The sequence below is a fragment of the Moschus berezovskii genome, chromosome 26 (genome assembly GCF_049115385.1).
Source record: "Moschus berezovskii isolate FMDL1 chromosome 26, NW_MosBer_1.0, whole genome shotgun sequence".
NCBI classification, from domain to species: Eukaryota; Metazoa; Chordata; class Mammalia; order Artiodactyla; family Moschidae; genus Moschus; species Moschus berezovskii.
Genome location: NC_142485.1, coordinates 10,419,868 through 10,446,985, shown reverse-complemented (window position 1 = coordinate 10,446,985; position 27,118 = coordinate 10,419,868). Strand labels below are relative to the sequence as shown.

The 27,118-nt window shown below is 38.0% G+C and overlaps 1 protein-coding gene and 1 non-coding gene across 2 annotated transcripts in view; one reads left to right on the top strand and one right to left on the bottom strand.

Moving 5' to 3' along the window:
* The window catches only part of ADAM18 (ADAM metallopeptidase domain 18), a 97,417-nt gene that overhangs the window by 59,333 nt on the left and 10,966 nt on the right, over positions 1–27,118 (top strand). Inside the window, exons 15-18 of the mRNA XM_088832682.1 lie at positions 5,315–5,420; positions 9,954–10,137; positions 17,400–17,480; positions 23,220–23,334. Of these exons, the coding sequence (XP_088688808.1) occupies positions 5,315–5,420; positions 9,954–10,137; positions 17,400–17,480; positions 23,220–23,334 (486 nt within the window). The remainder of the gene's footprint in view (positions 1–5,314; positions 5,421–9,953; positions 10,138–17,399; positions 17,481–23,219; positions 23,335–27,118) is intronic.
* LOC129549476 (U6 spliceosomal RNA) lies at positions 15,900–16,005 on the bottom strand. The gene has a single exon (XR_008684577.1). It is a non-coding gene; the product is annotated as a U6 spliceosomal RNA (small nuclear RNA).

The window sequence follows — 27,118 nt, the reverse complement described above, 5'->3', positions numbered from 1 at the left end:
TCCCCTACATTTTGGCCACTAACTTAAAATAGAGTTAAGACACAGAGCTGTCTTAAACTAGAGCCCAGATGTGCTTGAGCTTATACGGGAGTAACAGAGCTCAAAAGGAGGAGAGGGCAGCAGAGGAAGAGATGGCTGGAAACCATTGCAGACTCAATGGATATGAGTCTGAGCAGACTGCAGGATCTCCAGAGGACAGGGAAGCCTGGCGTGCTGCAGTCCATGGGATCACAAACAGTCAGATACTGCTTAGTGGCTGAACAACAGCAGAGCTCTACACCAACAGAGTTGTAGGTCCTCGTTAGCAGTTACAACTGAAACCAAGGGATACACCTGGAACTGGGTTCTGAGAGTCCTTTGTCATAAGATTGGATCAGGGCCATAAGAATTGGTGGGAAAGTGTTTATTGTTATGGAGTCAGTCTCCCAAGATTGAGGAATCAACATTCTGCATGGATACTAGAAGATAGTAAACATTTTTGCTGGGATTGTTTCCAAAAACATTGAAAATAGCATGATGGCCCATTCGAGGTGAGTTCAGTTCAGTCCAGTTCAGCTGCTCAGTCGTGTCCGACTCTTTGCGACCCCATGGACTGCAGCACGCCAGGCCTCCCTGTCCATTACCAGCTCCCGGAGTTGAATCAAACTCATGTCCCTTGAGTCAGTGATGCCATCCAACCATCTCATCTTCTGTCATCCCCTTCTCCTCTCACCTTCAATCTGTCCCAGCATCAGGGTCTTTTCAAATGAGTCAGCTCTTCACGTCAGGTGGCCAAAGTATTGGAGTTTCAGCTTCAACATCAGTCCTTCCAATGAACATTCTAGACTGATTTCCTTTGGGATGAATTGTATGGATCTCCTTGCAGTCCAAGGGAATCTCAAGTCTCCTCCAACACCACAGTTCAAAAGCACCAATTCTTCTGCGCTCAACTTTCTTTATAGTCCAACTCTCACATCCATACATGACTACTGGAAAAACCATAGCTTTGACTAGACGGACCTTTGTTGGCAAAGTAATGTCTCTGCTTTTTAATATGCTCTCTAGGTTGGTCCTAACTTGTCTTCCAAGGAGTTATTGTCTTTCATTTCATGACTGCAGTCACCATTTGCAGTGATTTTGGATTCCAAAAAATAAAGTCTGCTACTGTTTCCACTGTTTCTCCATCTATTTGCCATGAAGTGATGGGACCAGATGCCATGATCTTTGTTTTCTGAATGTTCAGTTTTAATCCAACTTTTTCACTCTCCTCTTTCACTTTCATCAAGAGGTTCTTAAGTTCTTCCCTTTCTGCCATAAGGGTGGTGTCATCTGCATATCTGAGGTTATTGATATTTCTCCCAGCAAACTAGAGTCCAGCTTGTGCTTCATCCAGCCCAGAGTTTCTCATCATGTACTCTGCATATAAGTTAAATGACCATGGTGACCATATGGTGGCCCATTCTAAGTGAATTTTAAATGAAAGAATTGCTGTACCACTTAGTGGAGTAAAGGAAGGAAAGGCTCAGGGAAGTGGATATTCTGTAATGAACATACTACATATGTAAGGCCAAATAACTAAGCCCAGCAGGAAGTACCAAGGCCTTGCGATATGCTGGTGAGAAGGGTATCAAAATCACCATAAATTTCAATAATGGCCTTCTCCGTAGGCCAAGGCAATGATGATAGGAGGGGATAACATAGAAGGAGGCTCACTGATGGTAATTGGCATGATAAGATCTTGAAAAAATCAATATCATATAGCAGTGCCTGGAACAGCTGGATAAAATTATTATAATAAGCATCAGGGATAGAGTAGCAGATGTGGATACCTGATTTACCAACTGTCAGAGAGATGGCTAATATTATAATAGTTTCTATTCTATTGTGTTATATGGGCAGCCTACAAAGGTATAGTCCTCTTTGTACCATCAAAGAAAATAAAAAATGGTTGACTGAGAGACTGAAAAGGATTACCTTATTGAATATCATAATTCCCTATTCAAATTCTAAGCAATTTTCAGAAACCCAGTTTCATCATGTTCTCTCCATGAGAGCGGGCACTTAGAGGGGTCAGGAAATGATTAAGAATCCTTGCCAAGTTTCAGTTTATAATGGGTCGACTAGATTCAAAGGTCCATTTGGTAGTTCTTTCTCAGTCTTAGAGTGTATTATTGGAGTTCACATCATGATGGTTTGTGCAATGCCATCATTAGGTCCTTGGTCAGTTTGGGGAGGCCATGGAGAAAGTCCTTCCAGAAATTAGTGCTTTGTTTAATGATCTAAAGGATGCGGACTTGTTGGCTATACAATATCTGCACTGAATGACCCAACTGGACCCTTGCAAAAACCAGATGGTCCCTGGAAGATAATAGTATCTATTTCAAATATCAGCAAGTAGTAGATTAAGTAACTGTACCTGCTCTGCCAGTGTGGTGACTATACTAGAGCAGATCAACATGACCTTAGCCATTGATTTGGCAAATATATATATATATATATATATATATATATATATACTTTTCTATTCGTACCTGAAAAGAGAAAGAGAAGCAACTTGCATTCACATGGAATGGATGATGGTATTAATTTAGGGTTAAAATATAGCTGCCTTCAGCCACATATAGTTGAAGAGATTTGGACATCCCAGAAAAGGTCATGTTGATCCACACGATCACTGATTTTGTACTAACCTGGCTAGATAAGAAAAATTAGGTAGAATGGGCTTCCCTCGTGACTCAGTGGTAGAGAACCTGCCTGCCAATGCAGGAGATGCAGGTCCAATCATTGGGTTGGGAAGATGTCTTGCAGAAGGAAACCCACTCCAGTATTCTTGCCTGGGAAATATCATGGACAGACAAGCCTGATTGGCTAGTATATAGTATATACAGTTCATTGGGTAGCAAAAGAGTCAATCACCACTTAGTGACTAAACAACACCAAGCTAGAATGTAGGAAGACTAAAATACATGTGCTACAAAAGGGCAGGAGATACACTGAAGGAATATTTAGGAACCTGTCATATCAGCAAAGTGATCAGGGACATGACCTGACACCCTCTGCAAAGTAAAAGACAAACCCTATGTATCTTGCACTTCATATGAAAAGAAACAAGAACGGTACCCAAAGGTAATCTTCTTTGGGTTCTAGAGGCAGTAGATGGGGAAGTGTTGCTTGATTCCATTTACCAGGTGACATGAAATGTTGCTAATATTGAGGGAGGTAAAAAAACAGACTAAGCTCCTGCAGCATATCTAAGCTGCAATGCAAACAGCCCTGCATTTTGAATCATAAAACACAGAAGACCCATTACTAGAGGTATGGGTTATGAGAAAAATAGATGCCATGTGGTGCTTCTACCAAACTTCTTAGGAAAATAGCAGGGTAGTTCCCCAGGGTTCCTGAAGCAAAGTGCTGAACCATCCTCTGAACCACTGGGGAAGCCCGTTCTAGCTGCATTTTGGAAAATTGCACTAACTTGACAAACAACTCTGGGCACACTACCGGCCCCTGTAGAGATAAACAATCTGGTTTTCAGATATCCAGTGATCATATACTGAGAACTACTCATCATAAGCTCAGTTATGTCAAATTCCTTAAGTCAGATGGTTTGATAAATAGAAGTCATTCGTTCATTCAGATTCAAGCTAAAGACAAAGAGAGGCAGAAGAAAAATTCATGAACAGGAAATCTAGAACAGTTTGTCTTTCTACCCTCTTAGACCTTTGCTTTTCCTTGACTGTTACCAATGGATTTCATTATGACTGGTGGATGCAGAAGGAATAAGCCTAAGCTAGTTTTATAGGTTTGTTGGCTCAGTAACTGGTCATAAGTTGAAAAAAGAGAATAGCCACACTGCAATCTCACTTGGGAGGATGCTTTAAAAGATTTTGACCATATGATCATTCATTTCCTATGAAGAAGAAATGTTCAGAGATTGGATTATAGATGTATTTATGGACAGTAACAAAGGGCCAAGGTGGTGGGTGGTGAACCCGGATGCAGAGAGATTAGAAGATTATAGACAAGAATTCTGGGATAGACACATGGACATGAACAAGAACGTGAAGATCTTTTTATTAATCCATCAGGTTAATAGTCACCAAAAAACAAACAAACAAACAAAAAAACCACTCACCGTGGATTAGGCACAGAACAACCAACTGGACATAATAACTTTCCAGTTTATATCAGTTAGCACCTGTCATCATCCACCCAAGTGCGGGTAGGATGAACTTTATTTTCTTTTATTCCTGTTTCTGAAATAGCTGCTTCTTTTTCTGAGTTTACCTTATCTCTTTCTTGACTAATTGCATCATTTGGTTAAATTCAGCCAAGAGTAATTAAGACGCATTCTGTTTCCTGAACACCTTGCACGAGGAAGTAAGCTCACTAAAGACATTATTTACCTATAAATTAATGAGAAGATACTTTCTCTAGAAGTTTCGGCGTTGCATAGAGGGCATTACTCTCTTTCTTGCCACCTACTGGCAGGCTTCAATTGCAGTGCCACGTTTTAGGTGCATTTTACAGTAGAACTCCACATCTCGGTACCAGACTTCTGTTTATTGAAATGGAACTGAACCTCGGATCTCTGAGATTTACGTATCTAATACAATTACTCTGCTATATTCTGCCCGGCCTTCACTATGACACCCAACTGATTAAAAAGCCTCTATTTAAAACCTTGCTTATCTTGCATTAAGCAAGATAAGAATATGGCACCCCATCTACTAATTCTGAAGGTTTTACCCCAATTGATGTTTCAAATCGCTCATTTTATTAAGTAGAGCAAGTTACAAGGTCAAGCCTGATGTACATTGGACTAGGAAAGAGGCATTCGCATAGGGAAGGGTCAACATATTGTTTTTAACTATAAGATACTTTGCTACAATAGAGATAATCATTTTTTTATTTTCTATCAGATAAGACAGTAATTTCTTTCTACTTGCATTGACAGGGTGTGTGCTAAGTCTTTTCAGTGAAAGCCAATTCTGTTCGACCTCATGGACTGTAGCCCTCCAGGCTTCTCTGCCCAAGGGGTTTTCCAGGCAAGAATTTTGGTGTGGGTTGCCATGCCCTCCTCCAGGCAGTCTTCCCAACCCAGTCATCAAAACTGCTGTCTCTTAAGATCTCTTGTGTTGGCAGGAAGTTTCTTTACCATTAGAGCTACTTGGGAAGCCCATTGCCAAGATACACAGAGGAAAAAAAAAAAAAAAAAGCATGATCAAGACCACAATTTTTTTTGTTTATGCCATAAGTTTCATTAGCTTTTTATTGACAAATATTTTGTTTGCATTAAGAATAATAATTTAATGGACATGTTTTTCATTTTAAGGTGCTCAAGGTGCTCCATTTGCCTGTTTTGAAGAAGTTAATTCTTTGCATAATAGTTTTGGAAACTGTGGTTTTAGAAATTCCCAACCATTACCTTGTGAGCAAAAGTATGTATATAGAAAATGACTGTTTCATTAAGTTATAAAATGTCTCTATTTCTTGTCACGAGACACTAAATAGTAATGGACAATACATTGTGTATCTGGAGAATATTTTCAAATAATGTTATGTATATTTTCCTTTTATGCAATTTAGCTCTCTTTTTTGTCTTTTTTTTTCCCTGTTAATAAGGAGACTAAGAGAAGTTTGGTGTTTATTACTGAAGGTAGAAAGTGGGCTCAGTGCAGAGGGAACAGATGGAATCACTCATCTCCTAAACTGAGAGACAGCTTCCCTGGCATCTCTTCGTAGCCCACTCCAAACCACCAGTCTATCCCTATAAGGAACTGGTACACATTTCTACACCCTAGCTTTTGCGTTGCTGCCCGAGTCAGGGCCCCAGACCACCTGACTCTGATACCCAAAGGGACTTCCATTCACAAACCCCACAGGAATGTAGCAAACAAAGGTGTTCTTAGAAGGAGCAGACAAAAATGCTCATCTGCTTGTCTTCCTGAAAAAGAGTCCACACGCATACTTTAAAAGCCGTTGGCTGAGGGTCAGCCTTCTAATTTTAAAAGTTTCTGATTTAATCCTGCCCAGGGACTCGGAATGCCAGCAGTCTCTCCTCTAGCATCTCCTTGTCACCTAATCCAAATCACCAGTATTGCCTGCTGGAAGCTTATACACATGTCTGCACCACAGTTTTTGCAGTTAACACCCAGGGAACAGGCTTCCAAACTACTTGACACTGTTAGTCAATGGCACTTCCATTAATGAGTCCCACAAATTGTGACTGTTAGTTAAGCACTTCTTAATGGACATAGGAGAACCCCTACACATACACATTCTGATGCTGTACCCCTAGCCCACATACAGAAAGAGCAGGCAAAAATGTCCATTACCGTGTTTCTCCCTGAAGGGAGAAGTACTAGAGTATACTGTATATACTATATAGAAAATCTGAACTGACTAATAACAAATAAGGTGATTGAACTGGCAATCAAAACTTCTGAATGAACAAGTCAACTGGTGAATTCTACCAAACATTAAAAAAAAAAAGAATTGACGAAAATCTTCCAAAAATTAGAACACTTCCAAAATCATTTTTTAATGCTAGCATTTCCCTAATATCAAAAACAGACCAGGACATTACCAGAAGAGAAATAAGAGGCCAATATCCTCAATAAACATAGATGAAAAATTTACAAATTAGCAAATTTAACAATACTTTAAAAGGAACACAAACCATGATCCAGTGGGTAATATTCTGGGGATGTAAGGATGGTTTCATATCCACAAAACAATCGATGTCATACACCATATTAATTAAAAAAGGGATAAGAATCATATGATCATCTCAGTAGGTATAGAAAAAGCATTTGACAAAATTCAACATCCTTTCATTATAATAACTCTCTTCATATTAGTGTAGAAGGACTGTACCACAACATAATGAAAGCAATAAATGGAAAACCCACAATTAACACTATACTTAATAGTAATAGCTGGTAGTATTACCCCTGAGATCAAGATCATGGCAATAATGCCTTCTCTTATCACTTCTGTTTGCTATAATACTGCTGTAATAATCAAAATGAACTCATAGAAACAGAGGGTAGAAAAGTAATTGCCAGAAAAATTTTTAAAATGATACATGCTTTCAGTTGTAAGATGAATTAGATCTGAAGATCTAATGTATAACATGGTGAAAACACTATATAATTATTATATAATTAGGCAATAGAATTATATAATTGCTATATAAATGGAATTTGCTGAGAGTAGAGCTTAAATGTACTCACACATAAAAATAGGATAAATACGTGAAATGATGAATGTATTAATTCACCTAACAGGGTGAAACATTTCACAACGTAAAGTGAAAGTGAAAGTCGCTCAGTCTTGTCCTACTCTTTTTATAATTATGATTATGGAGAAACAGTGGAAACAGTGTCAGACTTTACTTTTTTGGGCTCCAAAATCACTGCGGATGCTGATTGCAGCCGTGAAATTAAAAGACTCTTACTCCTTGGAAGGAAAGCTATGACCAACCTAGATAGCATATTAAAAAGCAGAGACATTACTTTGCCAACAAAGGTCCATCTAGTTGAGGCTATGGTTTTTCCCATGGTCATGTATGGATGTGAGAATTGGACTGTGAAGAAAGCTGATCACCGAAGAATTGATGCTTTTGAACTGTGGTTCTGGAGAAGACTCTTGAGAGTCCCTTGGACTGCAAGGAGATCCAACCAGTCCATTCTAAAGGAGATCAGTCCTGGGTGTTCATTGGAAGGACTGATGCTAAAGCTGAAACTCCAATACTTTGGCCACCTCATGCAAAGAGCTGACTCACTGGAAAAGACACTGATGCTGGGAGGGATTGGGGGCGGGAGGAGAAGGGGACAACAGAGAATGAGATGGCTGGATGGCATCACCGACTCGACGATGGACATGAATTTGAATGAACTCTGGGAGTTGGTGAAGGACAGGGAGGCCTGGTGTGCTGTGATTCATGGGGTCACAAAGAGTGGGACACGACTGAGTGACTGAACTGAACTGAACTGATGATGTGTAGAGAATCCAGAATTTTCCATGTGCCCCAACACTGGAAAACTGACAGATTAAAAGAGGAAGTCTGGAATCATGAAGTGAATGCTGATGAAGGGAGATCTCATGAAGAGAGCCTATAATCTCTAAAAGATGGAACATAATCAGCCATACCTTATTAGAAAGCAATTGAGAGCAGACTGACTTACACCACAGTGGATGACCACAGAGGCAGGAGGTGATGGTAAGTCAGCCTCAATCTCTCTTTGATGACCAGAGGTATGTGTGCCACCCTTGGTCTTAAGATATGCAAGAAGGAAAAGAAAAGGTGGAAGGAACTGTAAAAGTTAGCAAGCATGACGTACATGGACTTCATCTGAGATGATGGTAGTATATGAATATTCCCAAAATCACTAGATGAGACTGGAATTCAATAGCTCAATTCATCTGCTTTCAGCAGATTCCAGAAATTCAAGCAGATTGCCAGTTCCAAGAATTCCACCATAAATGCCAACTTTGAGAGAATGGACTTTGGAAGAGGAGTTTGTATTTCAATAGCCAGACTAGAAAAAAAATCTATCATGTAAAGTTAGTTTAAGATATTTTGAGATACATTCTATATGAAGAGAATAGAGCAGCAATAAAAAGAATTATTTCAATCTGAGAAACAAGAAAAATGAGACTGGAAGGGAGAGAAATTTGGAAAAAGATTTGGAAAAGGAATCCGTTCTCATTTCAATCTTCACAGCTTGATGCGTGCATGCTCAGTACGGTCAGATTCTTTTGCAACCCCATGGACTGTAGCTCATCAGGCTCCTCTGTCCATGAAATTTTCCATACAAGAATACTGGAGTGGGTTGACATTCCTACTCCAGGAGATATTCCCAACCCAAGAACTGAACCCACATCTTGGCAGGCAGATTCTTTACCACTGTGCCACCTGAGAAGCCCTCTATTCTTGATACCATTAAGCTAATCTGTTATTTTAAAAGGACCTCCCATGGAGAATTCCCCAGGAGTTCAATACTTGGAACTCCATGCTTTCACTACTGCGGGTACAGACTTAATCCCTGGTCAAGGGAACTAAGATCCTGCAAGCCACAAGGCCAAATAAATCATTTTAAAAAAAGCCTCCCCACGGTCTTTTAGAACAAAGGGATGAAATTTTCAAATGAAAGACATTTGGAGAGATAACAATGACATGCTTGACAAACACATATCAATAACTAAGAAGTGTTTTTTCAATTGAGGATGAGAGTTGGTAGATTTGAGTGATTCCAAGAGCAAGAAGTGACATCAATTATTTTCCAGGGCATAAACTAGGAATATTGGAAGTCTCTTAGAGAAGCCAGTATTCTACCCATTGATAAGTAAATAAACTATTTATGGGATAAACTTTGGTATGGCTTATGCCAAATATGGGATCTAAAAGTTTCTGAATTCTCAGGAAAGGAATACAGAATGACTGGAAATATCAGCATATTCAAAGAATCTTGAGATCAAAATGAAGAGTCTGATTATTAAATAGATTTATTGACTAAAGATCATGGCCAGTACAATGAGCATAATTAGAAGGGTCTCAAAATATGCACAAAGTATAAATAAATGCAGTCAGCCACTCTCAACAAATGTTGGATAACAAACCAGCAGACTGGTCAAGCTTTATCAAAGTGGGAGCAGGTGAGGAATTTTCTCAGTGTGATCGCTGTGATGGGCTAGATAACAGAACCGAGCACTAAAACAGGAAATGAAGGCATGTCTGAACATTTGAGATCATTGTGTAGTTTTCAGTTCTGCTGCTGCTGTGCCAATTAACTGCATCACATTCAGATGTGCACCCCAGTGCAGAGTGACATTTTGGCATTTTTCTGATTTTTTACTATTGGTTAAACAACATTTATGTTATCGTTGATGTGATACAATACTTATCTAAAACTTAAGTTTCATTCAAGGACAGAATGATAAGACATTGTTTTGTTTCCCCTTTCCAGGGATGTTCTTTGTGGAAAATTAGCTTGTGTTTGGCCACAAAATAGTACTTACAGAAGTGATGTTCGATCTGCAGTTTATTCATATTCTCAAGGACTTGTGTGCATAACCACTTCATCATCGGTGAGATCAGGTGGAGGAGATCACACCTATGTGGCTGATGGCACCATGTGTGGTGCACAGATGGTAACAGAACATGTTCACTTGTATATACCTGTGTTAAGTTATGTAACTATCAGATACTATATTCCACCATGACTGTCCCAATCATACAGAGAGGATTTGAACCTGGTGCTGCCATTTATTTACCATATGATATTGAAAAGATTATTAATCCAAGCCTCGGTTATCAAATAACATTGACATTTTGGATTAATCTGTCATCAGTCCTCGTGGGAGAAGATGTGTTTTTAAGCACAGGAGTCCACTGACAGTCGATTCTTTTTAGATCTTTGAATTCTGATGGCTTTAAATCATAAAATTCTAATTTTGTGTTTTTAATTTTTCCTACTTCAGAAAAAAACAATTGAGCATTCATATTTTATCTGTATTGTCAAAATTTAAGTGTGAGAAATTTGGAGGACCCAAACCAGAAGACTGCACTGGGAGAGCACAGCTACAGCGATGTACGAGCTCATGTTGAGATGGACATGTAGTACAATTTATGTAGCTAAAACAAAAAGGGAGAAGAAAAATGATTCAGAAGCTCAGGGAGTCTGTCTGGAATATGAGTGCACACATTCCAGAAAATATAAGGCAGCAGTTGTAAATCAGTGTTTTATGTAAATGGCACTTAGTAATTATGTATTAAAAATAAAACCTTAAAATGGTTAATCAATTAGCCAGTTTTTCTGTCTGCGTTGAGCAGTCCTATCCCCTTGGGAACTTGCTTCTTATGGTCAGCATCTTCTAACATGGCTCCAATGCTCCCACTTTCTGATATTCACTCCCCATGTAATCCTGTTCATCTGTGTGTGCACTGGATATAGTAACTGGTTTCTAAGAAAGAGAAGATGGTAAAAGTTATGGAATTTATAAGATTTATAAGATTAGTTTTAAAAAAGACAGTGACTTCTGTTTGGCATGCACATGTTCTTTCTCTCAGCTTCTCAACTTGCTTGCTTTGCTAAAGCAATCTACATGGTGGAGAAACTCATATAGAAAAGCTTTTCATGATATCAATTTGTCAATTTTTCCTTTCGTGGAACATGTGTTTTGTGTCAAGTCTAAAAACCCTACTTAGAACCCTGGGTCATGAAGATATTCTCTCAGTTTTTTTTTTTTAATTTCTAAAAATGTGTAATATTGTGTTTTACATTTAAGTTTGTTTTACATTTGGTTTATTTTCAGTTAATTTACTTTAACCTGAGGTTTAGGTTGAGGTTCAGGTTGAGGTTCATTTTTTTTTTGGACTTTTGCCAAAAATGAATTGGGTGTATTTTTGTTAGTCTGTTTTTGGATTGTCTATATTGTTATATTAATCTGCATGTCTGCTGCTGCTGCTGCTAAGTCACTTCAGTCGTGTCCAACTCTGTGTGACCCCATAGACGGAAGCCCACCAGGCTCCCCCGTCCCTGGGATTCTCCAGGCAAGAACACTGGAGTGGGTTACTAATATCATGTTCTCTTGATTACTTTAACAATTTAGTAAGCTTTAATAATAAGCAGAGTGATTCTTCTCATTTTACTTTTCTTTCAAAATATAGCTTTGGTTATTCTAGGCCCTGCACCTTTCAATATAAACTGTAAAATAAACTTATGCCATGCCATGCTAGGTTGCTCCAGTCTTGTCTGACTCTTGCGACCCTATGGACTATAGTCTGCCAGGTTTCTCTGTCCATGGAATTCTCCAGGCAAGAATACTGGAGCGGGTTGCCATGCCCTCCTCCAGGGGATTTTCCTGACCCAGGGTTTGAACCTGGGTCTCTTATGTCTCTTGTATTGGCAGGCAGGTTCTTTTCTGCTAGCACTGCTCAAAGTGGGTGGCCAAAGAATACTGGAGTGGGCAGCATATCCCTTCTCCAGTGGACCTTCCCATTCAGGAATCCAACCAAGTTCTCTTGCATTGCAGGCGAATTCTTTACCAATTGAGCTATCAGAAAAGCCCTATTAGTTGCTCAGTTGTGTCTAACTCTTTGTGACCCCATGGACTGTAGCTAGCCAGGCTCCTCTGTCCATGGATTTCTCCAGGCAAGAATACTGGAATGAGTTGCCATACCCTCCTTTAGGGGAATCTTCCGGAACCAGGGATCGAACCCATGTCTCCTATGGCACCCTCATTGTAGGTGGACTCTTTACCTCTGAGCCACTGGGGAAGCTCAAATGAACTTTTATGAGACAACATAAAACTTTTCAGAAATTTAATAAGAATTATGTTAAAACTATAGTTTAATTTGGGAAGAGTGAATATCTTTATTATGTTGAATTCTTCAATCCATGAAAATGGTAAGTCGCCTCAATTGTTTAAGTAGTCATTGATTTCTTTCATCAACATTTTATAATTTTTAAGGTATAGATGTTGTGTACCTTCTGTTCGACTGTGTCTCAACATATTATTCACTTTGGAGTAAGTATAACTGACAGTGTGTTTTTATTTTCATCTTTCACATGTTTATAAAAATGTAATTTTCAGTATGTTCAACTTGCACGCAAAACCTTGCTGAATTATAATATTATTTCTAGAACTTTTTTTGTAGAGTCCTTAGAATTTTGTATGTAGACAATCACTTCATTTTCAAATAAAGACAGGTTTTTTTGTTTGTTTGTTTTATGTTCTACATACCGTTTATTTTTTTCCTTTCTTATTGCACTGGCTAAAACTTCATGTACTATGTTTAATAAAAGTTTTGAAAATAGACACCCTTGCTTTCTTCCTGATCTTAGAGGAAAAACATTGTCATTCACCATCAGTTATTTTACTAGGTGTAGGTTTGAATATGACCCTTAGCAACTTGAGTAAATTCCCTTGTATTCATTGTTCACTCAGATTTGATTTTTTCATTACAAATAGCTGTTGAATGTTGTCAAATACTTTTTCTTTGTCAATTGATATAACTATGTGACTTGTATTCTTTACAATTAATGTTCTGTTTCATCCAGATGATCTGAAAAGCAACATTAATGGTATTTGAGAAATCTAGATTCATAAGAAACATTGGGATTTGTAAAGATAGGGCATTTTCCCTTATTCTAGGTTAGTTATGTAGTTTGATAAAAATGAGGATGCATAGGTGATTAAATTCACATGGAGAATTTTGAAATATGAATCAAGATTGCCAGAGACTTTGATCGTGACTGTTAACTAGGAGACTTAAGGGTGCCAAACACCTCTGTGTAAGTTTTTCTTTTAACTTTTTAAATTTGATAAAATGTACACATCACCGACTCGATGGACATGAGTTTGAGTGAACTCTGGGAGTTGGTGATGGCCAGGGAGGCCTGGCATGCTGTGATTCATGGGGTCGCAAAGAGTTGGACATGACTGAGTGACTGAACTGAACATAGCATAAAATTCACACTTTTAACCATTTTCAAGTATCTGATTCAGTGGCATTAAGTGCATTCGCTTGACCATATATAATCTGTTTCACTAGTCAGTTTGTCTAAACTTATGCCAGAAACACATGGTTTTCATATAGTACTTACTTTTTTAAAAAAAAAAACTGAAATATAGTTGTTTTACACTGCTGTGTCAGTTTCTGCTGTACAGCAAAGGGAACCAGCCATATCTATACATAGTTCAGTTGCTCAGTCGTGTCTGACTCTATGCGACCCCATGAATCACAGCATGCCAGGCCTCCCTGTCCATCACCAACTACCAGAGTTTACCCAAACTCATGTCTATTGAGTCGGTGATGCCATCCAAACATCTCATCCTCTGTCGTCCCCTTCTCCTCCTGCCCCCAATTCCTCCCAGCATCAGAGTCTTTTCCAGTGAGTCAACTCGTCGCATGAGGTGGCCAAAGTATTGCAGTTTCAGCTTCAGCATCAGTCCTTCCAATGAACATCCAGGACTGATCTCCTTTAGGATGGACTTGTTGGATCTCCTTGCAGTCCAAGGGAATCTCAAGAGTCTTCTCCAACACCACAGTTCAAAAGCATCAACTCTTCGGTGCTCAGCTTTCTTCATAGTCCAACTCTCACATCTATACATGACCACGGGAAAAACCATAGCCTTGACTAGACGGACCTTGGTTGGCAAAGTAATGTCTCTGCTTTTTAATATACTATCTAGGTCGGTCATAACTTTCCTTCCAAGGAGTAAGCGTCTTTTAATTTCATGGCTACAGTCACCATCTGCAGTGATTTTGGAGTTCCAAAAAATAAAGTCTGACACTGTTTCCACTGTTTCCCCATCTATTTCCCATGAAGTGATGGGACCAGATGCCATAATCTTAGTTTTCTGAATGTTGAGCTTTAAGCCAACTTTTTCACTCTCCTCTTTCACTTTCATCAAGAGGCTTTTGAGTTCCTCTTCACTTTCTGCCATAAGGGTAGTGTCATCTGCATATCTGAGGTTATTGATATTTCTCCCGGCAATCTTGATTCCACCTTGTTCTTCTTCCAGCCCAGCGTTCCTCATGATGTACTCTGCATATAAGTTAAATAAGCAGGGTGACCATATACAGCTTTGACATACTGCTTTTCCTATTTGGAACCAGTCTGTTGTTCCATGTCCAGTTCTAACTGTTGCTTCCTGACCTGCATATAAGTTTCTCAAGAGGCAGGTCTTGTATTCCCATCTCTTTCAGAATTTTCCACAGTTTACTGTGATCCACACAGTCAAAGGCTTTGGCATAGTCAATAAAGCAGAAATAGATGTTTTTTTCTGGAACTCTCTTGCTTTTTTGAAGATCCAGCGGATGTTGGCAATTTGATCTCTGGTTCCTCTGCCTTTTCTAAAACCAGCTTGAACATCTGGAACATATGTATATGTATACATATACCCTCTCTTTTGTGGATTTCCTTCCCATCCAGGTCACCACAGGGCACTGAGCAGAGTTCCCTGTGCTGTACAGTAGGTTCTCATTAGTTTTCTATTTTATGTATAGTATCCAGAGTGTATTATATGTCAACCCCAATCTCGCACCTCATCCCACCCCTCCTGCACCCTTGGTACTCACACATTTGTTTTCTATGCTTGTGCCTCTATTTCTGCTTTGCAAATAAGATCATCTGTACCATTTTTTTTTAGATTCCAGACATATGCTTTGATATACGATATTTGTTTGTTTGTTTTTCTTTCTGATTTACTTCACTCTGTATGATGCTCTTGAGAGCATCCCTGTCTCTGTAAATGAGAATTTTGTTTATTTTTATGTATGAATAATATTCCATTGTATGTATGTATCACATCTTCTTTATCTATTCCTCTGTTGATCAACATTTTAGTTGCTTCCATGTTCTGACTTTTGTAAATAGTGCTGCTATGAACATTGGAGTGTATATGTCTTTTCAAATTATGGTTTTCTCTGAATATATATCAAAGAATGGGATTGGTTGATCATATGGCAATTCTATTTTTAGATTTTTAAGGAACCTCCATACTGTTCTCCATAGTTGCTGCATCAATTTACATTCTCTTCAACATGCTTGGAGGCTTCCTTTTCTCCACAAGCTCTCCATTGTTTATTGTTTGCAGAGTTTTTGATGGCGGCCATTCTGACCTGTGTGAGGTGATATCTCATCTGTAGTTTTGATTTGCATTTCTCTGATAATTAGTGATGTTGAACATCTTTTCATGTATTTGTTGGTCATCTATATGTCTTTGGAGAAATGTCTATTTAGGTCTTACTTTTTTATTACTTTTTAAAAAATATTGAACTTCATGAACTGTTTGTATGTTTTGAAGATTAACTGTCAGTTGCTTCATTTGCAAGTATTTTCTCCTATTCTGAGGGTAGACTTTTTGTCACATTTATAGTTCCTTTTACAGTGCAAAAGTTTTTTAAAAGTATGGAACACTTCATGAATTTGAGTGTCACCCTTGCATAGGGCCATGTTAATCTTCTCTGTGTCATTCCAGTTTTAGTATATGTGCTGCTGAAGTGAACACTACAGTAAGTTTTTAATTTTGTTCTTTTTAAAGACTATTTTAGCTATATAGAATCTCTTGTGATTCCATGTGCATTTTATGATGGGTTTTTCTATTTATGAAAAAAGTATCTGTCTTGAAATTTTGATAGATTGCATTGGATTTATTGATGCTTTGGATAATATTGATATATTAATAATATTATGTCTTCCAGCCCATATACACAGGATAAATTTTATTTTTTGTTTTTAAATTTTTTAAAATATTTTTTCAGTTTTCAGTGTATGCTTCTTGGTTAATTTTACTTATCTAATAATAGTGAATGCTATTCTTCATTGAATTATATTCTTAATTTCCTTTTTAGAATGTCCATTGTTAGAAATGTTTTTAGTTTTGTATGTTAATATTTTATCCTGCAATTTTACTGAATTATTGGAGTTGTTGATGGACAGGGAGGCCTGGTGTGCTGTGATTCATGGGGTTGCAAACAGTCAGACACGACTGAGCGACTGAACTGAACTGAACAAACTTTTGTGTATGTGGAGTCTTTAGAGTTGAAATACAAGATTATATCATCTGCAAAGAGATAATTTTACCTGTTTATTTAGAATGTGTGTGCTTTTCATATTTTCTTGCCTGACTGCTCTGGCTAGAACTTCCAATATTATATCCAAGAGAAAGCACAAAAATGGACTGGTATACACATCATTATTTACTCATTGGCTATATGTTAATTTTCAGGAAATAATTGCAAAATGCTAAATTTCATTCTTCTTTTCAATGATTTCATCATGTGTTACGCTGATGTATTTAAAGAAGTCAAGAGAATATAAGTTAGGAGATTAGCTTAAAGAATAGAGAAAAGTAAATGAGGGAAAAAATGACTAATTTAACCCCTGATTAACCACTTCAACATAACTAGGTTTTTGCAATGCATACATGTTAGGTGAAAATATTTCTCTTGATAGATTATTATAATTAGTATTATAACAAGGATTTATGATAATTTACCATCCAAAATAATAATTTATATTTTACACTGAAACTAAAATAATAAATTATTTTCCAGTTTTTGAGCAGACAAATCATGAATATTAATCTAACTAATTATTCATAGCAGAACATTAACTCCCATAATGGTGATTCTCATTTCAGTTCCCAATTGGATCAAAACCAAAATTATATGGCATCATTGCATAAACTGTGTTAAGGCAAACATGCTCAGACTTTTTTTTTTTAACTCTTACTATTGTTTAGATTTTTGTATTGGATTGACAGAATCTTTGTTCCAAAATCAGAGTGATGCTTAATATAAAGTCTCAGCAAGAATGTCTTTTGTATACACATGATATAGTTAATTCTTTCCTCGTGTCAGATTCGTAAATAACTATGAAATATTGCTTGTTTTGTTTTAGTATTGTATAAATAAAACCTGCAAAGAAGTTCCTTTAATGGGATATAGTTGTAATGCCACTATAAAATGCAGAGGAAATGGGGTAAGCTACTTTTGTTTTTGTAATTCTAAATTTTATGTTATTTTTGGAGTAATTCAAAGTAAAAAATCTATCCTGTTTGGGAGAAATGAAAATCTAAGTTGCTCTTTTATCCAATCTTGCCTAGGAATAGCTAACTAATATAAAGAAAATCAGCTGATTACCAACCCATCAAAATACTATTTAGTGAACTGTACTATATGTGTACTGAATTTATTGTAAGCACTCAAAACTTATGAATTGGTAACACATTTAAATTAAAAAAAAATCTTTTTCTCATGCAAATGAATGCATATTTTACTTATACTGTGAACATGTTTCTTCTTCCTCATACTCTTCATAATTAAAATTTAAAGCTATATAGTATTTTACAGAAGATACTCTTTTTTTTAGATTTATTTATTTTAATTGGAGGCTAATTACTTTATATTATTGTATTGGTTTTGCCACACATTGACATCAATCTGCCCCGGGTATACATGTGTTCCCCATCTTGAACCCCCCCTCCCACCTCCCTCCCTATCCCATCCCTCTGGTTCATCCCAGGACATCTAAAGGCATGTTAGAGAATTTCTGAAGTTTTTATGAAAAGGTTTCTACTAGAAAGTATCTTTATGCAAAAAAACATTTTTTTCTCAACTATTTATCCATTTTAATCTGGCAATACAGATTTGTAGTTACTTTTGCATTTAATATTTACTTCTTAAAAATCTATAATTTGGGTCCCTTGTTTTACTGCTTTCCAAAAAGAAAATCAGTGTATGATTCAGTCAATATTATAGAAATGATATCAAATTTATCAGTATTCAATTTTGTAATATTCAGTATTGTAATTTACTTGATTGGTTTTAGAAGATATAGAATGCTGCTGCTTTGTCTTGAATTTTCTATGAAACTTTTCTGTAAACAGAAAGGATAGCTACATTTTCATGTTTTGTTTTTTACTTTCATTGTTGTTCATTTTCATTGTTATCATTGTTGGCCTGATCTTTTGCTCTTCTTTGTTCAATTCTCTGCTGTAAGCCTTCAGCTTCAATATTTTTTGTAAAATCTCAAACCAAACTTATAGGTTGCAGCTTACTGATACATTTTATTTAGCTGTAATTAACATACAGTATCATATTAGTTTCAAGTGTCAGTTCAGTACAGTTACTCAGTTGTGTCTGACTCTTTGCGACCCCATGGATTGCAGCACACCAGACCTCCCTGTCTATCACTAACTCCCGGAGTTTACTCAAGCTCATGTCCATCGAGTCGGTGATGCCATCCAACCATCTCATCTACTTTCTCCCCCTTCTCCCTCTTTCAATCTTTCCCAGAATCAGGGTCTTTTCAAGTGAGTCAGTTCTTCACATCAGGTGGCCAAAGTATTGGAGTTTCAGCTTCAGCATCTGTCCCTCCAATGCATATTCAGGACTGATTTCCTTTAGGATGGACTGGTTGGATCTCCTTGCAGTCCAAGGGACTCTCAAGAGTCTTCTCCAACACCACAGTTTAAAAGCATCAATTCTTCAGCACTCAGTTTTCTTTTTAGTCCAACTCTTACATCCATATATGACTATTGGAAAAACCATAGCTTTGACTAGATGGACCTTTTTCATAATTTGATATTTTATACATTATGAAATTAACATTCCAATAAGACTAGATTTATGTACATTCTATTTTACAGTAAAAAATTTTATTAAATAAATCCAAAATATAGCTACTTTGATGTTCCTAAAAGATTTGATCTATTACGTTACTGTTTTTTTCTAAAATTTATATTATAGGGAATTTATCTATTTAGATTTTATATTCTAGATAATGTTGTTTCTAACATGATATTGTTAATCTACTTTAATGGGAGAGATAGGGTGCTAGAATACCACTTTAGAGAGAAATATATCTTGTGCAGTATACATTTAGAGTTCTAGCATATCAACAATGCAAAAATATTGTCTTTCCACATTAAAAAAAAATCACTCACTCTGTTGGCACAAAATTATTAAGTTTTAGTTCTGCTGTCCCAAAACTTTGTAAGCTAAGTTGGACTGTTCTATTTCCTTCAGTCCTTTCAGAGAGAAATGTGATGGTAGTTTAATTCCATTTTCTTTGTGCTGAATGTTACAAGATTACTTTTCTTCATTTTCTGATATTAGAAATATTACTGACAAGTGACTAAGGTATATGCTTTCATTTCATTGTTTCTGCTAGGAAGTCCTTGGGTTAGAAAGATCCCCTGGAGAAGGAAATGGCAACCCACTCCAGTATTCTTACATGGGAAATCACATGGACAGAGGAGCCTGGTGGGCTACAGTCATGGGGTTACAAAAAGTCAAACACGATTTAGTGACTAAACACCAAACACTAGAAAGTCAAATTACATATCTGGTCTGAAATAGCAAGTCATTCTTCACTTAATAAAATTTAATAATATTTATTTGGTTATTGCTTCTGCTCTAGCTGACCATCTTTTTTCTTTCACTACGTTAGTAAAAATGCAGTGATGGTAACCTCTGTTGTTTATGTTAATTCAGGATAGGAGAAAATTTTGTGATTAGATTTGAAATAAGACATAAATGATATTTTAGTCTTAGTTTCAAAATTTTACATTAAAATATTTATCACTAGTGCATTGTGTGTGTATATGTGTGCTCAGCTGTGTCCGACTCTGCAACCCCATGGGCCATAGCCTGCCAGCCTCCTTTGTCTATGGGATTTTTCCAAGCCAGAATTCTGGAGTGGGTTGCCATTTCCTAATCCAAGGGATCTTCCCAACCCAATTTTGAACCCACATCTTTTGTGTCTGCTGCATTGGCAGGCAGATTCTTTACCACTAAGGCCACCTGGAAAATCGGGCTACACTAAATATCAAAAAACAGAGATATTGATGTATAAATTAGAAGAACACTTTTGGAATTCAGTATTATAAATAAAACTCATTTTATTGAAAGCACTTTTGATATGTAGGGAAAAGAGATTTAAAATTTCAATAATCTTTCAGTTCAGTTCAGTTCAGTAGCTCAGTCATGTCCGACTCTTTGTGACCCCCTGAATCACAGCACGCCAGGCCTCCCTGTCCATCACCAACTCCCAGAGTTCACTCAAACCCCCCCAAATTTATTATTATCAGCATACATGGACAAAACATAATGTCTGTAATATAATTAGAGGAAATAACCATAAATGTCTATTTCTTAAAGTGTGCTAGCCCTATATTTATGCCTTCAGGTATGGGAATAAATTCATAATATATCATTAGTAATGTTTGGCAAAAACCTGGGAACGAGTGTTTATGTGTTTGTGGATGTGGGTATATGTGCTTATCTGTGAATATCTGTAACACAGAAAATGCTTAGCAGTGGAGAGGGACTTAATTAGTAGATGAAGGCCCTCTTTTGTGTGTTAGCCGCTCAGTCTTTTCCGACTCTTTTACAACCCCATGGAGTATCGCTGCCAGGCTCCTCTGTCAATGGAATTCTCCAGGCAGGAATACTGGAGTGGGTAGCCATTCCCTTCTCCAGAGGATCTTCCTGACCCAGGGATCAAACCTGGGTCTCCTGCATTACAGGCAGATTCTTTACTGTCAAGCCCGAGGGAAGCCCTACGTATCAATTACATGGCCTTTAATAAACTTAGAAGACAAACATTTTGCCTTTTTGCATTTCTTTTTCTTGGAGATGGCTTTGGTCAAAACCTCTTGTACAATGTTACAAACCTTGGTCCATAGTTCTGCAGCCTTCTCCCTACCAGATCTAGTCCCTTGAAACTATTCATCACTTCCCCTCTAAAATCATAAGGGATTTGATTTAGGTCATTCCTGAATGGCCTGAAAGGAGAAAGGAAAAGATAAACCCAACTGAATGCAGAGTTCCAGAGAACAGCAAGGAGAAAAAGCCTTTTTAAGTGGACAGTATAAAGAAATAGAAGAAAACAATAGAACGAGGAAGACTAGAGCTCCCTTCAAGAAAATTAGTGATACCAAAGGAACATGTCATACAAGGATGAGCACAATGAAGGACAGAAACGACAAGGACCTAACAGAAGCAGAAGAGATTAAGAAAAGGTAGCAAGAATACACAGAAGAACTATAGAAGAAAGGTCTTAATGTCCCGGATAACCATGATGGTGTGGTCACTCACCTAGAGCCAGACGTCCTGGAGTGTGAAGTCAAGAGAGCCTTAGGAAGCATACCTATGAACAAAGTTAGTGGATGTGATGGAATTCCAGCTGAGCTATTTCAAATCCCAAAAGGTGATACTGTTAAAGTGCTGCATTCAATATGCCAGCAAATTTGGGATACTCAGTAGTGGCCACAGCACTGGAAAAACTGAGTTTTCATTTCAGTCCCAAAGAAAGGTAATGCCAAAGAATGTTCAAATTACGATAAAATTGCACTCTTTTCACATGCTAACAAGATTATGCTCAAAATCCCTCAAGTTCGTCTTCAGAAGTACATGAACCGAGAACTTCCAGATGTACTAGTTGGATTTAGAAAAGGCAGAGGAACCAGAGGTAAAATGACCAACATCCATTGGATCATAGAATAAGCAAGGAAATTCCAGAAAAAATTTCTACTTCACTGACTATCTTAAACACTTTTTCTGTGTGGATCACAACAAACTGTGGAATATTCTTAAAGAGATAGGAATACCAGACCACCTTATCTGCCTCCTGAGAACCTGTATGCAGGTCAAGAAAGGCCAGTCAGAAATGGACATGAAGCGATGGACTGGTTCCAAATTGGGAAAGGAGTATGTCAAAGATGTATATTGTCATCCTGCTTGTTTAACTTATATGCAGAGCATATCCTGCAAAATGACAGACTGGATGACTCACAAGCTGGAATCAAGATTGCTGGGAGAACTATCAACAACCTCAGGTAAGGAAATGATAGCACTCTAATGGTAGAAAGTGAAGAGGAACTGAAGAGATTCTTGATAAGGATGAAAGAGGAGAGTGAAAAAGCTGGCTTAAAACTCAGCATTCAAAAAATTAAAATCATGGCATCTGGTCCCATCACTTCATGGCAAATAGGTGGGGGAAAAGTAGAAACAGTGGCAGATTTCATTTTCTTGGACTACAAAATCACTGAGAATAGTGACTGCAACCACAAAATTAAAAGATGCTTGCTTTTTGGAAAAAAACTATGACAAATCTAGATAGCATATTAAAAATCAGAGACATCACTTTGCCTACAAAAGTCCATATAGTCAAAACTCTCTGGTTTTTCCAGTAGTCATGTACGGATGTGAGAGTTGACCATAAAGAAGGCTGAATCCCAAAGAATTGATGCCTTTGAACTGTGGTGCTAGAGAAGAATTTTGAGAGTCCCTTGGACAGCAAGGAGATCAAATCAGTCAATCCGAAAGGAAGTAAACCATGAACATTCATTGGAAGGACTGATGTTGAAGCTGAAGTTCCAATACTTTGGCCACCTGATGGGCAGAGCAGACTCATTGGAAAAGAACCTGATGCTGGGATAGACTGAGGGCGTGAGGAGAAGGGAGCAGCAGAGGATGAGATGGTTGGATGGCATCACTGATTCAATGGACCTGAGTCTGAGCAAACTCAGGGAGATAGTGAAGGAAAGAGAAGCCTGTTGTGCTACAGTTCATGGGTGGCAAAGAGTTGGAAACAACTTAGCAACTGAACAACAACAAACTTAGAAGATCAGGGATTTTATTCTTTTGAATGTAAGTATATATGACATACAGAGACTATCATGATTCATAGTAATTACATATTTTTCTGTTTCAGATATGTAATAATTTAGGCAACTGCCATTGCATTCCTGACTATACACCTCCATATTGTGAATTACAAATTGGTTCACCAGGAGGAAGTATTGATGATGGAAATGATCATAAATCTGGTGAGTAGAAATTAAACTTTTAAATTCTAAGATGCTTGTAAAATAAAGCATCTAAATAGGATGCTTTATGAAATAAAGAAGTACACTATTAACTAAAATCTTTCATGATCTCCCAAGTGACTAAAAGAGTTACTTTGAATAGTGGCTTTCATTAAATTAATGTTAAATAATATTTGCAATGTGCTTTCCACAGAGACACCCAGTTTTAATCAACTCAGTTACTAAAACACAATATAGTACTCAAGTTTCAATAAATATCATGCATGCTCAGTTGCCTCAATCATGTCTGTCTCTTTGTGACCCTATGGACTGTGGCCCAGCAGGCTCCTCTGTTCATGGGCTTCTCCAGGCAAGAAGAGTGGAGTGGGTTGCCAGTTCCTTCTCCAGGGGGTCTTCCTGATCCAGGGACCGAACCCAAGTCTCATATCTCCTGCATTGGCAGGCAGGTTCTTTACCACTAATGCTACCTGGGAAACCCTGATAAACATCATAGCATGAATGAAAAATAAATATGGATGAATGAACATCATGCAAATTATTTGCATCCCATGTTATTAAAAACTTTGCAAGTTATTAAAAAGCATGTGTAGGATAAGGTGTTTATTTTGAGAGAAATTTAGATAAAAAACGTATGACAAAATATATGTGTTTACTAGGAAATAATAATAAATCACATTTTGAGTGATGATGTACAAGCTTATACTTTTTCTACTTTCCATGAATGAAGGCAAGTTGCTATTCATTGATTCAACATCTATTTATGATAAAAACTCTCAATAGGGCTTCCTTTGTGGTCTAGTGCTTAAGAATCCACCTGCCAATGCAGAAGACATGGGCTCAATCCCTGGTCAGGGAGGATTCCACATGCCACAGGACTACGAAGTCCATCCACTGCAGCTGTTGAGTCGGTATGCCCTAGAGCCTGAGCTGCACAACAGAAGAAGCCATCTCAGTGAGAAACCCACACACTGCAACCAAAAGGAGCCATTGCTCGTCCCAAACTAGAGAAAGCCTGCACTCAGCAATGAAGACCCACCACAGCCAAAAACAAAACAGATAAATAAATCTTTAAAAAGCAAAACTGTCAACAGTGTGGGTATAGAGTGACTATACCTCATCAAGGTGGAGTCCACATGCAGCAGACCCAAAACTAACATCATACTCAATAGTTAAAAGCTGAAAGCTTTTCCTCTAAGGTCAGGAATAAGACAAAGATGCCTATGCCCACTACTTTTATCCAACACATAGTTGAAAGTCCTAGTCACAGCAATTAAATAAAAATAAATAAAATAAACCCTAGATTCTAGTTGTATTTGATGAGTGTTTTCTTTTTTAAAAAATTAACTTATTTATTTTTATTTGAGGATAATTGCTTTACAATATTGTGTTGGTTTCTGCCTATATTAACATTTTTGTTTGCTTTTTAATTATTTATTTTTAATTGGAGGAGAGCATTTTATTCTTATTGGACTACACAGCCCAAATTGTTTCATACGTATCCATTTGTAAAATTTTTCTTGTATTTGTGTCATTTCACTGGAACACCTGGACACCCATAAGCAAAATAATTATCCTAGTCACAGACCTCAACTTTCAAATATTAACTCAAAATGGATCATAGTCCTAAAGTCTAAAAGTATAGCTAAGGACAAGCTCAGGCAATGGTAGTGACTGGAGACAGCGGTATGCATACACTTGGCTGCGGGGCCCAAGTGCAGGTGTCCATGTGGTGGCAGATGTCAGTTGAAGATACATTTGTAGTGATCAGGGCTGGGATAGGTAGCAGTGGCTGGAGCCAACTATAGGCTCACTGGCTGCTCCAATGGCCCTAAATGTCAGTGCACTTTCCTATTGCTTCACACTCTACGAATGCGAGTCAGTGATGCCATCCAGCCATCTCATTCTCTGTTGCGAATGCATACTGCAGGGGAAATCAGTGATGGGGTGGGGAAATTGAGTTCTGGGGCATGCCGGTGTACAACCGGACAGGCTAGCTCCAGGTAGGTACAGTGATGCCCACCACTGCCAGAAGTCCGATTGTGATCTGGATCCAACAAACAGCTAGAGTATGCTCTCCTGTAGCTGTTCTCTTCCTCCCCTGGGTGTGTGTACTCTCTTGGAGGTCAGTGATGGAGGTCTTGCTGGGGGTGTGCAGGTTCAGAGCTGAAGGCAGGGGCTGGTTACAAGTAGGCATGGTGGTGTGGGCCAGTCAGAGCGAAAGAACCTGATCTGGATCTGACAAACAGCTGCAGGGGCCATGGGTGTTGATACGCTCTTCTGTGGCTGGACGCTGACCCCAGGGCATGCAGTGGAAGCCAGAGACAAGAGTCAGGCTGGGAACATACAAGTGCATGACTGCGGGGGCTATTCACGGGTGGACACGGTGACATTGGCCAGTGATGGAGGACAGGACCTGACTCTGTCCACAAGCAGCAGTATGTGGCCGGGAAGGAAGGCGGGGGGAAGGGAAGGCTGGCTGGCTATACATCCACCTGTGGCGGTGGGTTGTTGTTTTATCATTCAGTTGCTAAGTCGTGTCCGACTGTTTGTGACCCCATGGACTGTGGCCCACCAAACTTCTCTGTCCATGAGATTTCCTGGGCAAGAATACTGCAGAGGGTTGCCATTTCCTTCTTCAGGGGATCTTCCCCATCCAGGGGTTGAACCTGTGTCTCCTGCATTGGCAGGCAGATTCTTTACACTGAGCCACCCAGGAAGCCTGCTGCAGATTACTTCCACTAAATATATCAGAGGGTCTAGTCAGTATATCCTTCCCCCCAAAGCATACAGATTAAAAAGAAAAAAAAAATCAGTGTTTCTGTACAGGTAATATGATCCTATATGCAGAAAATCCTAATGAGTCCACACAACCTAAAGAGTAAGGTGGCAGAAAATGAGATCAATATACAAAAAGCAATTGTATATCTACAAACTAAAAAGAGACAATCCAACAATGACATTAAGGAAGCAATTTTATTCATGACAGCATTAAAAAATAAAATAGAAATAAATTCAGTGGAAAAGTACATGATTGGTACACTGAAAACTTCAAACCATTGCTGAGATAAATTAAAGAAAATTTAAGTAACTGAAGAGACAGTCATGTTCAGAGTTTGGAAAGCACTTGTTCCAAGGTCAGTTCTCCCCAGATTTATCTATACACTCAGGAAAATCCCTTTGCAAATCATCCATCAGGTTCATTTGCAGAAATTGACAAGCTGATTGTAAACTTTATACAGAATTTCAAAGGGACTAGTGTTGTCAAAATAACTTTGAAACAGAGTGATGTTGGAGAAAATACACCACCCAACTGCAGAACTTTCCATAAATTTACAATAATCAATGCAGTGTTACATTGATATTAACATAGACATGCAGATCAATGGAACAGAATAAATCACTGAAGTAGAGCCACAGATGCATGGAAAACTAATTTTCCATAAAGTGCAAAGCAAATCAGTGAATAATGGATAGCTTTTCAACAAAAAGTGCTGAAACAATTATATACTCACATGCAGGAAAAAAAAAATTCTGTACATGTTCCGACATCATGTGTAAAAATTCACTCAAAGTGGATCACAGACCAAAATGTGAAGCCTAAACGTATAAAGCTGATTGCAGCCATGAAATTAAAAGACACTTACTCCTTGGAAGGAAAGTTATGACCAACCTAGACAGCATATTAAAAAGCAGAGACATTACTTTGCCAGCCAAGGTCCGTCTAGTCAAGGCTATGGTTTTTCCAGTGGTCATGTATGGATGTGAGAGTTGGGCTGTGAAGAAA